Source organism: Notamacropus eugenii, chromosome 6 (assembly GCF_028372415.1).
Source record: "Notamacropus eugenii isolate mMacEug1 chromosome 6, mMacEug1.pri_v2, whole genome shotgun sequence".
NCBI classification, from domain to species: Eukaryota; Metazoa; Chordata; class Mammalia; order Diprotodontia; family Macropodidae; genus Notamacropus; species Notamacropus eugenii.
The window spans coordinates 164,509,844-164,522,963 of NC_092877.1; the positions used below are offsets into that span (position 1 = coordinate 164,509,844).

General features: G+C 36.3%; 1 protein-coding gene across 1 annotated transcript; it reads right to left on the reverse strand.

Annotated features, from left to right (window-relative positions):
* Positions 1–11,149: 11,149 nt before the first annotated feature.
* On the reverse strand, positions 11,150–12,557 carry NPY1R (neuropeptide Y receptor Y1). The gene is made up of 2 exons (XM_072621471.1): positions 11,777–12,557; positions 11,150–11,656 (listed from the first exon to the last, which is right to left on the reverse strand). Exons 1-2 carry the CDS (start codon positions 12,470–12,472, stop codon positions 11,210–11,212), a joined length of 1,143 nt encoding a protein of 380 aa, XP_072477572.1. The 5' UTR covers positions 12,473–12,557; the 3' UTR covers positions 11,150–11,209.
* Positions 12,558–13,120: the final 563 nt, after the last annotated feature.

Consider the following 13,120-nt stretch of genomic DNA (forward strand, 5'->3'; position numbering starts at 1 on the left):
TGTCTGAAACTTTAATCAACTAGACACAGTTTGTAATATAATATAGAATATCATATATTACAATATTCTATATTATACACAACATAATATAGAATATAGAATATAGAACAAACAATTTTAGCCTGTTTCATTCTGTTAGTTTTAGTTGGCTGCTGCCTGACTGGGATTAGGTAGCTCATAACACCAGTTACATGTTGAAGGAGAACGAGCTATTAGATCCTATTAATCCACAGTCAGGATTAGATGTTCTGGCCATTGTAACCCAGATAGTGGTAAAAGAGTGCAGCAACTGGCCCCAAAGAGCCTAGATAACTGGTACTTATTGAATATGATAGCAGTGTATATATCCAGAGATTCCTAACAAGGAAGTGCTATCTTTCCAAATCACTAAATTAATCTGTCTCCTTGTATCTTTGATCCTCTTTGTTCTCACCTTTTTCCAGGACCTCCCTCCAATAAATATCTTTCTCATACACCTGCAATTTCTCCTTCTTGGGTAGTTCTTCCCCAACTATGCTATTATGAACCATGTATTTTATTCCTTTACAAGACTATAAGTCTATCTGAAGGCACAAACTGTCTTTTTGTCTGAATTTTATTTTTCCCACCACGTAGAACCATGTCATGCAGAGAGTTCTTGTTAAATATGTTGACTGAATTAAAGCTACAGGTAGGGACTTGGAAGTTGCCTGCATGGAGGTGACAGATGAATCCCTGGGATTAAGTGTTTCTGCCCGTAATAAATGAAAGTGTGTTTGAATTTCATAAGTTTTATCTTCTGCAAAGGCAATCGAGGTTCAATAAGTATACTTTTATCAATCAATAAACAAGTATTTATTGAACTCAACTCTATTTCCATAGTTACATTAGTCTGCTCATTATAAGCTAACAGATGAAAGACAGAAGCCAAGCTATTAGCTCCAAGAATGGGAGGCTAAACAGATGTATGTAATGTAAACAAATCTGTGAATTTGATGAGTTTTTTACTATTGACCATTGGCTAGTACTTCCTTTAATTGACGGGTATCAGTCCAGTAGTATATAAACTCCTTGAGGGCAAGAACAATGTTTCATTTTGTCTTTGTATTATCAGTACATAATACATTGCCTTATGCATAGCAAGTACTTAGAAAATGCTTATTGGATTGGAATTCCCAATCTTTCCTCAGCTAGGATCATATTGAATGAATCAAGGGAGATGTTAGTTTAAAAACAATGTACTTAGAGGTTAAAGTAAGGGAATAATAAACTGACACAGAATTAAGATGGAAGATGGATTCAAGGGCAAGTACTAAAGAATTAATACAAAAGTATAGCAGGCTGTGGTTAAGAGGAGTGTCAAGAGTATGAAATTTCTGATTGAACAGAGACAAGCCAATTTAGGGATAACAAAAGGTTTTGTTATAGTTGTTGCCGTTATTCTTGGCCATTCTGGTGTTAAGAGAAGGATTCATTAGGAGAAAGGATTGTTACTTGGGGTAGATAGAATGATAAATGCTAAAGAAAAGGCAGATGCCTTGTTGAATCTCAGCTCTGGGTTACTTATTGTTTGTGCTGTTTGATGAGGTTGGAGAAAGCCATCCATCCATGATGATTGTGTCTACTATTTATTTCAGTTATCAGATATCAGCTAGATCCTCATTTCATCATGGCAACGCTTTTATGATGCCCTGATTAACTCTCTCACATGTTCTTCACAGAGGCTCAGCCTTGTTATGCCATTTTATCTCCCTTCCCACTCATCTGAAGATCTTGCCTCCTACTTTAATGAGAAAAGAGATCTGCCATGAGCATCTTCTTTTCTTTTACTCCACATTTCAAAGTCCCTCTACATATATTGCCCTTACCCCCTGTACCCACACTTCTTTTCTTTCTTTTTTTCCAAACTTTAAGGAAATGGTGTTCCTTCTTGTCAAGATAAATTCACCTCTATGTGTGTTCTTGATATTTTACCCCTTCTGCCTCCCCCTTCTCTATCTTTCCCTCATCCCTCTTCTCTCCCTTTTGCTTCCTCCTTCACACACATACCCCCATCTGCAATATTTCTCCTTATCCATTAGTTCTTTCCCTGCTGTCTAGAAACATGCCCAGATACTCTCATTCTAAACAAAAAAAAGTCATTTCCCTTAACTTCCATCATCTCTGAAAGCAAGCATCCTATATCTCATCTCACTACCGCAAACAAATTCTTACAAAGGATGATCTAAACTCATGGTCTCCATTGCCTTACCTCCTTTTATGTCTTTTGATTTCTGACTCCAACCACTCTAATGAAAATTACCCTTTGTTACAATGGCATTTTATTTGCTAAAGCCAATGATCTTTTGCTTCCAGCCCTTATTCTGCTTGACTACTCTTCAGTCTTAGGACACTATTGATAAACTCCTTTTCCTAGGTACTCCATCTTCCTTTGATCTCACCTATTCTCATGATTTTCCTGATACTTCTGACTCTTTTCAGTTCTCTTTCCTGGCTCATCTTCTTTCTCTGACCCATTTATCATGAGTGGTCCCTAAAGCTCTGTCCTGAGTCCTCAAACTTTCTTTCTCTATACCTCCTGATCTTATCAACTCCCATGGGTTCAACTGTCATCTCTTTGTAGATGATAACTAAATCTATATATGAAGGCATAATCTCTCTGCTGAACTGTAGTCTCTTATATACAGCCATTTGCTGGACCTCTAGTTGGATGCTCCACTGACATCTCAAGCTGAATCCATGTTTCAAAAAAAAAGGAAAAGTAAAACAATTCATCTTCTTCCCTCTACCCACCCTTACTCCAATCTTCCTCATTTTTGTTGAAGATGCTACCATCCTTCCATTTACCTAGGTTTCTATCCTTAGTGTCATCCGTGACACTTGTCTTTCCCTCACTCTCACATTTGATAACTTATAGAGTCTCATAAATAAAAGATTTGGTTGATGAATGGATGGATGAATACTCAGCATTTTCAGACAATTAGCAACTTCTTTTGACTATCTTTTATTCAAAGAGCTGTAAAGACACTGTGGGGAAAATATAAAGGATTGAAAATAAGATTCTTGCCTTTGATGAATTTATGATCTTGATTCAGAAATTATATATCCACACACTGTTCAAGAGTATTTAAAGAGCAATGGAATTACATTTCCTTATGGAAAGAATGAGATAATATGAAGGACTGGATTATATCATTTGCAGGGTTCAGTCAGAGTGGTGAAGGAGAAAAAAAGAGCATTTATCTGTATCAGTGTGGGACTATACTCAAACTTTCTTAGCATGAAAGCCATTTTCCCCCTCTTTTTTCTTTTTACCACCTCAGAAAAGGTATTCTCTATATACAAGAGCTAAAATGTAAATGTAAATGAAAATGCAGTGGTCCTATATTATAAAGATAACCCTGAAATCTTAAAAGGGACTTCTGGCTTTCATTTATATTCTTGAGAGAATATGTTTATTTCAAGAAACTGAAATACAAGATAAATGATTGGATAGCAAGAATGCACTTGAGTTACCTAAATGACTTTGAGTCATCTATTCTGGATAAATTATATCCTAGTGGTTTTCAAGAACTTAAATACACTGGCTATATTTAAAGAATCATGTAGATTAGAAGAAGCACTTCAGAATTAGAGATTTCCCCAACTTTCAAAAAGGAAAAACAAGTAGATTCTACAAACAATAAGTCCATGATGTTGATGTTGAGTCCTAGAAAAATTCTGGAATAGATAAATGGCTTGTGAGACCTTAGGGAAAAAGAAATAAAAGAGATGATTGTTAGGAACCAGTGTAGTTTCATTAACAAAAAGTGGTAACAGACAATTCACATTTCATTTTAGACAGGGTTACTAGACTGGCATGTCAAGGTTCTTAGAAGCTTAATGAATGTCTGTTAAATGACTAAATGAATTAACTCAGTCATGGTAGAATCCCAAAGACAGGGCATCAGAGTTCACAGAGTACCCCAGAGAGCAGTGAATCTACTCTAAGAAGAGTAATAGAGACAACTAGCAATTCACAAATGACAACATTCAAGTGTAAATCAACAATAAAACCCATTAAAAGTTCAAACGTACATGCACAAAATACAGGTAACAGGCATATCAACTGGAGGTTTTAACGTAAGGAGGTAAATTTGACCTCAGGTATCTCTGAGACTTGATGAAATAGGATTCATGACTGAAATACGATTCTGGAAGGGTGTGACTTTGGAAGGGTATGAAATGGTGTTTTATGATGTGCAGAATGACCTGAGAATAACATGGAATTTGAAGGAGGAACCTTGCAAATAGAAATAAAAGTAATGTCGTCATGGAGATATGCTAAAGATTACCCAGATAGATGGAGAAAATAGATGAGGAATTCAAGAACTACATTATAAGCCTCCTTTGGAAGTATGATATAATAGTAAAGGGGGACTTTAGATATATGAGACAGCTAGGTGGATTAATACAATGGTATCAAACTCAAATAGAAATTGATCCTATATATTACCTTAGAAAACCAAAAATTAGCATTATCTGTTATACTGTATTTTTACTTATTTTGTTAAACATCTCTCAATTATGTTTTAATCTGGTTTAGCTGCACTGGAGAGTTTAGATCATACTTCTGGTTTAGTGGATAGTGTTGTTTGTCCTTTGTTCTTGAAGACCAATGACAGCATGAAGGTGATAGCTTGACTTACAAGTGAATAAGATTTAAGTGAGACAGAGACATGCAAAGTCATCAGCCTCACTCTCTCCTCTAGGGACATCTGAGTCCAGTGGCAAGACATAGGTCAGGATGACTGGAGATGACCCCAGATGCAGTGGGAGATTTTGAACTTTTTAAGCTAATGTTTTTCTCAGATCTCAATTTGTCTGAGGCAACAAATCATTATTCAGTGATTTAAGCCTAGGTTAGAAATGAGTCAAAAGACAATAATGAGAAGGTAGAACTATTCAAATCCCATTTTGCTTCTGTTTTCTCTTCCAAGGAAAATAACCTTTTAACTAGGAAGGGTAGAGTAAAAAAGGTTAATAGGACATCCATATCCCAAGTAAAGGAAATGGTAAGAGAATTCCTAGTAACTCTCCATAAGTTTGTCCTAGAATATGGAAATAATTGACAGATATCATTGCTGAATGATTTGGAAAGCTTGTGGAGAATGGAAGATGTATCACAGAACTGGAAGGTCTTAATTTGCAGAAAAGGGAAGGAGTCAGAAAACTAAAAACAGCAAGATTTACTTCAATTTTTTGGCAAAATTCTGTAGCATAGTATTAAATGAACAGTTTATGAAAAATGGAAGCAGTAATCTCTAACAAGCCAGCATGGCTTGGTCAAGACTATCATAACAGAATAACCTCATTTTCTATCTGAATTACTAGACTAATAGATCAGGGAAATACTGCAGATATGCCTAGATTTTGATAAAGAATTTAATGACTTTCATTCTATTCTTATGTATGAGATGAAAGGATATAGGCTAGATATAGTTAGATGGGTCCAGAACCCAATTCACACCCAAAGAGAAATTAATAATGGGTTGATGCTACCTTGGAGATGAATTTCTTGAGAAATATAACTGGAATTAGTTCTTGATCCTAGCTGATAAAACAGGTTCTTTAAAAAAAAAATCAGTCACTTTGTATAAATAACATGTAGCTCAAATGTGCAGATTAAATGAAATTGGAAGAGATAGCCAAAAGAAGACACAAAATTAGTATCCAAAAAGATCCCCACCATATATGATAGAAATTGGTAAAGATAAATACAAAGTCATTACATATCAAGAAATAGAAGAAAGTTCAGAGGCCATGTCAGTCACTCTCTTTCCCCATTATACAGCTGATGAGACTGAGATCTAAGGAGGTTATATGAGTTACCTAAGAGTCACAAAGTAGTAAAACTCAGAGATGTGAATTTGAACCCAGGTTCTCTGGCTCCAGAGCCATTGAACTTTCTGCTACACCCTAATTTCTTATTTGTGTCAAAAAATCAACTCACAAATAGAGTATTTGAGAGGATGGGCTACAGAACTAATGATAGGAAAAAGACCTAGGAATTATAATAGACTAGACTGGAGGAGTCAACTGTGTGATATGTTGACTCATGACCATATGATATGTGATATGAGTCCAATCCAATCTGGTCCGCACTAGGAGAAGTCTAGGACTCAGAATTAGGTAAGCAACTGTCCTTGACTATACTTTATCTTTCTGAGACCACCTCAGGAGTTTGTATTAAGTTCTGTGTGTCCCCTTTTAGGAAAGACATTGACAAGCTAGAGTACATTCAGAGGAGGGCAAGTAGAATAATGAGATAGGCAATGATTTATCACAGGAGGATCAATTTTAGAAACTAGAGATAGTTAGCCTAGAAAAGAGAAGGCATATGAGGGACAGGATTGTGATCCTCAAATATGAAAAAGGTTGTCAGGATTAGACTTATTCTGCTTAGTTTCAAAGGGTAGAACAAGGAGCAAATGCAAAAGTTCCAAGGAGGGAGATTTTAGCTTAACACAAGCAACAAACTGCTAACAATTAAAGTCATGCCAAGATGGAATGAGTTGTTTTGAGAAGTGGTTACTTTCTTATCACTGATAGTCATAATAGTAATATAAATTACAATAGCAATAAAAAAGAATATAGACTTTTTCTGAAATGTACACACACATACACATGTGTGTGCACACATGCACACATACACACATGCACATACAAATATATGCGTTTTTTTCTTAGCTGTTACACTAGATAGTATAGGGTGATACACAGGTAGAGTGCTGAGTCTGGAGTCAGGAAGACCTGAGTTCAAATCTAGCCTCAAACATGTGCTAGTTGTGTGACCCTAGGCAAATCACTGGATTCCTACTTACTTCAGTTTCGTCATCTATAAAATGCGAATAATAACAATATCTATCTCACAAGGTTGTTATGAGGATTAAATGAGGTAGTACTCTTAAAGCGCTTAGCACAGTGCCTGGCACATAGTAGACACAACAAATGCTTGTTTCCTCCTTTCCTGTAAGCCCCAACATGCCTCTCTCTAAAATGTCTTATCATAAGACTTGTCCCACCATAATCCACCCTCCACACAGTTGCCTAAACTGAATTTCCTAAAGTGCAGCTGTGATCATGTGTCTCTTGCACACAAACACATACATAGACACACCATTCCACAAACTCCAGTAGCTCCCCTTTACCTTAAGGATCAAATATAATTTTCTTTGTTTGACCTTTAGAGTTCTTCACAAGCCAGCCCCTTCCTCTTTTCCCAGTCTTCTGCCCCTTCATCCCCTGCCTCACATTTTGTGATACAGACATAGTGGCCTCCCTGCTGTTCCACACACAGGACACTCCATCTCCTATCATATCCCATCTCTGTGCCTTGGTACTGATTGTTTCTCAAGCCTGGAAAGAACTCTCTCCTCACCTCTGCCTTCTGGAATCAAGACTCAGCTCAAGTGCCACCTTCTTCAAGAAGTCTTTCCTGATCGTCCTAGCTATTAGCTCACCCCCTGCGAAAACCACCTTGGATTTTGAATGTATTCAATATGTGCTTGTGTGCGTGCTTGTGTGTGTGTATGTGTGTGTGTGTGTGTGTGCCCATTATTCTTCTATTAGAATGTAAGCTCCTTGAAGGCAGGAACTGTTTGATTTCTATCTTTGTATTCGCAATATTTAGCACAGTGCCTGGCACATAGTACACATTTAATAAATGTTTGTTGATTGAACAATTGATTGATTGATAGATTTCACTGATTTTTTTGGACTGAACCAAACAGCAAACTCCATTGAACAGAAGCTTCCAGGGCTTTATAAGGACTCCTTGTTGCATTTAGAATTGTACTCATGCTACCTTGGGAAACTAGAAATGAATGACAAACTGAATTTTCTAAGCAAGCAACTGGGAGAATGAACATTTCAAGACAATATCCTATCACATTTTTTTTTTCTGGTTAAGCTATTAGAAGAGGCAGTATCATATAGGGTATAAAGAACCAGCCTTGGAATCAGGAAAACCAGGATCCAAATGAATTAGCCTCTGACATAAACTTATTGTGTGACCTCAGGCAACTTTCTAGAAAGGAGTTGCTTATCAGTATTTGTGGAGGAAGTTTCCACAATGAGAGTTCCCCATAGGGTTGGACAAAAAGAAAAATATGTCTATATCTATCTACATCTATATATCATATGGAAGGAAACCAGTATCAGTCCCTAGCTGTTTTTTAATATTATTAATGAATGTTGTTGGCCAAATCATGCAGAGAAATCTCAGTAAACTTTTTTTTGACTTACTGGATCTCAGTTCATAAACTTGACATTGGTCTTTTGGCATGCTCTTGGGCAAAGAGGGGTCAAAGGGAATGGAGTGTACCAGTGAACAAAAAAGGTGTAGGGATAGGACATGATGCTACTCTAAAGAATTCAAGGATCACCCTTGCTTATGACAGAAAACCTGGGTCAGGAAAGCATATAGAAACCCAATGCTACCTTTCCACTGAGGATGCCAACTATGGCCTTGATTACTCAGCTGTAAATTAATGAAAAGCAAATTCGAATTCAGAGAGCCCCCAAATATCATTAGCACAAAGAAGCAGCAGTATTAACTCTAAAAATCTTTTCCATTTGTCAGCCTAAATTAGACCCTTACTATTTTTATATAAACATAAATGTAAGCACGAACATTTATTTTGACAACCTTTTATTGCAATCAAAGTATAAATTGCATTACTTTTTGGTGTATTGCCTAAGACCCATAAACATTAGTGTAAAGGAGAGTTTTGTTAAAGAAAATGCAGCACACTTTTACACATACTGTACAATAGGTTTTCCCACTGAGAATGTACTTCAAACCTACTGTGAATAGCTAGTAATGATTATTATAGAATCACAGTATTGGAAAATTATAAGGGACTTCAATGACCAACCAACCCATATCATATTAAAGTGAGGCGAATGTGAGTATTCCAAAACTTTTTTATTCAAATCTTCTAATTTGGGAAGGCATTGCTAATATAATTGATTATTACTGAAGTTTGATATTTTCTTCTTTGCCTCCCATAACCCATGATTAGTGGGGTATAGTGAAAAGAATAAAGATGAAAAATCGGCCATTAGTCTTCACTCTCTTGAGTAGGTCACATATAGGATACCTTACTTGGGTAAGCCACTGTTCTTATTTCTTCCCTGCTTCACAGGCTTATTGTGAATGAAATGTCTTCCAACTGTGAAGTGTGCTCATAACAGTGAGCTGATGATAATATTGATCATATTTAATTTTTCCTAAGTACATTGATGAATCTGCTAAGTCCTTTCACTTTGTTACTGGGTAATCAACAGCTATTGAACTACAGAGAAGTATTTGGTAGTTAATTGTTCAAAATTAAGCAACTAACTGACTACAGAGTGTAACTAGGAATGAGAATCCTAGAAGTGATCATCCCTACAAATGAGCTAACAAAGAAATAGCCACATTGTAAGTGCCACACTCAAGTAGCAACTTGTTACCAGAGAAAAGAAAGGAATTCCTTATTAGTACTTTAAATTAGAACTATATTAAGTACTTTCAAATTCTAGGCTTTGATAGGGAAAAATCCTAGCATGCTCCACCAGAATCAGCATGTCCAAGTCAGTACTGGGTTTTAATATCAAATTAGTCAATGTTTTATCGGAAGGCGAGATTTTGATTATTCTCTATGGGGTAAGAAAGTTTCCAGTCATTATGAAACAAAGGGATATAAAGTTTCTCCAAACTACTACAGCTATGTTGTTTAGAATGAAAATGAATGCTGTATAATAAAACAGACAGTTGACTCAGATAAAGATAAAGGCAAGGGCTTATGGAAACGTCAGAAAATAAGATTAGTGTGTTTCTGAGAAAAGAAAATTGTGTGTTCCTTAGTTAGGGAAAGAAAAAAATGCCATCAGAACAAAAGAGACAAACTACTAAGTCAATGCAACACCAATTTTATTAGAAGAACTGTCCAAGATTTTTAAACCAACACTCTGATGTTTCATAGGTTGGCTATAGAATTAACATAGGACATGTTGTGTTCTTCCAAATAAATGTTTCTTGGTTTCTTGGCATGCTAGTTTCTTAGATTCTTTATTTCTTAGTTTTAATAATCATTGCAACATAGAGATACATCAATTAGGTATATATTAATTAGATATACATCCATTAAGTATATATATTTATCAGTTGTTAACATAGTCACTTTAATATTTAATAGAGATGTTGTTTATAAGTGCATACAAGATAAGATGAATTTCAATGGATTTTATCTAACTATCATATACCCTCAATTGAATTATTGTATCAGGGGTCCTTTACTTGTCCCTTGGTGTTACATGATACTTGGTGTTTCGATGTAATATAGGCACCCTTTCATACAATTTTTTAACATTCTAGGCTGTTTAGCAAAAACTGAACAGATTCTACTGGAGAAAATCTCTTCAATTCAAATATATAAGCTTGTATATTATTTATAGTTACAATAATTTAGGTATTCTAATTCTCTGAAGAACTTTTGTAACCATGTTCCAAAATAGTCTTGAGTCATGGAAACAGTTTTTCATTTAATATGTTTATGTCTTAATTTTCTAGGTTAACAGCTAAGAAATGGTTTTGTTTTCTTTTACATGCAATGTTACATCATGTTCTAATCAATTAGTGGCAAATTACATCCTCCCTTAAAGTCATGGATATTTAGGTGGGTACTAAGACCAGTCTGAACTGGCAAGAAATAATTTATCTCCCCCCCCAAAAAAAAACACCTCACATTCTTAATGCTGATTTTGTATCTCCTCTGCAGTAATCTATTTTATATGGTTCCAAAGTCAATGAACTCTTTTTAGGTTGGCTCTCCTCTCCTTTACAGGGTGCAGAATCACTAATGAAAGTACTATATTATTAGTATATAAGCTGATAATCAAGTTTTTGTTAAATATTCCATTGAAGTAAATATAATCTATGTCTTATATATTCCTATATTTGTTTCATAAATGTTGTACAACTGTAATACTGAGACTTTGGAAAGAAACAGGTGACATAAGTAAATCCAAAGTCTGTATGATCTGATCTTACTGCAGTCACAGCCACAACTAAAACAGCAAGACAATATAGGCAAGCCATCCATCCTAGAGGAGGAGAGGGTTACAGAATTGTGTGACAGGTTGTGCTTGTTTTTAAAACAGCTGTCACCTGGGTTCTGTAACCCTCACCCACTTCAGATCCTCTTCAGACTTCTTCTTCCTCCCCAGGAGCCTGGGAGGCCTCACCACGGGCTTGCCTACGAGATGTCTTGGAGTCATCGGTATTCATGGTGGACATAGCGATGGTCTCGTAGTCTTCATTACGGGACCTGAAATCACAGAAACGAAAGAGAGCCTGCAAATCTTTCTGGAAATTCTTGTTAAGGAATCCATAGAAGACAGGGTTGACACAGGTGGAAATCATTGCTGTCAGATGGCACAGGAGGAACAGCAGGTTGTGGTGGCAGATGGAGATCAACTTGTGGTTCCAGTCAAATACCGTGTTAAAGATGGTCAGAGGCATCCAGCAGATGGCAAAGGCCACCACAATGGAGAAAAGCATCACATTGATCCGGCGGGCTTCCTGGGCTCTATGCTTGTTCTCTCTGAGCCTGTCCATCATGTCATTCCTCTTCTTCAGTCGAATATAGATCTGTAGAAAACAAAACGAAAACATACCACTGTTTACTAGCTCAGGCTAAAAATCCATTTAGTGTAATTAAGGGAAAATGTAGATTAAAATAAATGTTAAGAGAATAAAAGTATTTGTTACCTTGAGGTAGCAGACAAGAATGAACACCAGAGGCCCAAAGTACTGCAGCACCAAGAGAATTGTGGTGTAAGATAGCCTGTGCACATTGGAAGGGAACAGATCGAAACAAACATACTTGTCCTTGAAGGTTGGGACAGTGACATTATGGAATGGCTCATCAGTCAGCACCTGATAAATCACAAAAGGCAGGGAGGCAGCCACAGAGAGGAACCAGATCAGGGCAACTGCTAAAAATGCATGGACATTAGTTGGTCTCCATCCTCGGGGGTTGACTATAAGCTGATGGCGCTCCAAGGCAATGAGAACCAGAGAAAAAATAGAGACAGTGATTGAGACACATTGCACGAAAGGATTTAGTTTGCACATGGCCTCACCAAAGATCCAGTGATCCATTAAAGTGTAGACAAAAGTGAAGGGCAGGCATACAAATGATACCAGAAGGTCAGAAAGGGATAGATTAACAATTAGAATATTGGTCACATTTCTCAGCTCCTTTTGCTTTAGGATGATTCCTATCAAGGCCAGATTTCCAGAGACCCCCAGGAGTATGACAATGCCATAAGCTAATGCCATTGTGAATACCATGGTTACTGGTACACGGCATTTATTCTCTTCAATGGGTGCATATGGGGGGTGGGTGTCTGTATGGTTAAGAAATGATTCATTGAAAAAAGAGGGAAACCATGTGTAATTCATTTTCAGTTAATTGGTTATCTTTTTTAAAGAAGGTCAATCTTCATGTAAAGTGTGTTTACAAAAACTGGCTGTGAGCTCTTCATTTTCCTTGATAACTTTGCATAACCTGTAAAGAGAAAGTGTATAATTTTGTTAATAATTTAGATTTTATGCCTGATAGTCATGCCAAAGAGTGTCTTCTGCTTTTTTCCCCCTCTTTTTGGAGTCTGTGTTTAAGTAAACCAAGACCATGTAAATATCTGTACCCATATTCTTTCAAACAGAAGTTTACCTTTTGTACACTAATTGTTTGTGGGTTATTTTTTTTTTTTGCAAAGGCCATAATTCTACCATTTCTTTTTGTTTGTTTGTTAGGTTTTATTAGGTATGGGTTACTTTAATGGTTGATACAGTAGATTCTGGAATCTGGGTTCAAATCCCATTTCTACCATTTATATCCTGTGTAACTTGGGCAAGTCACTAAACTTCTGTGGTGCTTCATTTCCTCATTTGTAATGTGAGAGGGTTTTGACCTCTAAGGTATCTTTTTCCTAAATTTATGATCCTACATTTTAAGGGGAAAATGGTAAAGGTGAAAGAAATAAAGTGTATTATTACTTATTATGATTGTTGTCAGTAAAAGGGAAAGTTTATGTGGCATGCTTTGTC

Bases quoted from the DNA above. Each gene is read 5' to 3' on its own strand.
- NPY1R (XM_072621471.1), bottom strand. From the start codon at position 12,472: ATGAATTACACATGGTTTCCCTCTTTTTTCAATGAATCATTTCTTAAC. The intron at 11,657-11,776 runs GTAACAAATACT...TGTTTTCTACAG, and splicing joins TTCTTGTCTGCTACCTCAAG to ATCTATATTCGACTGAAGAA.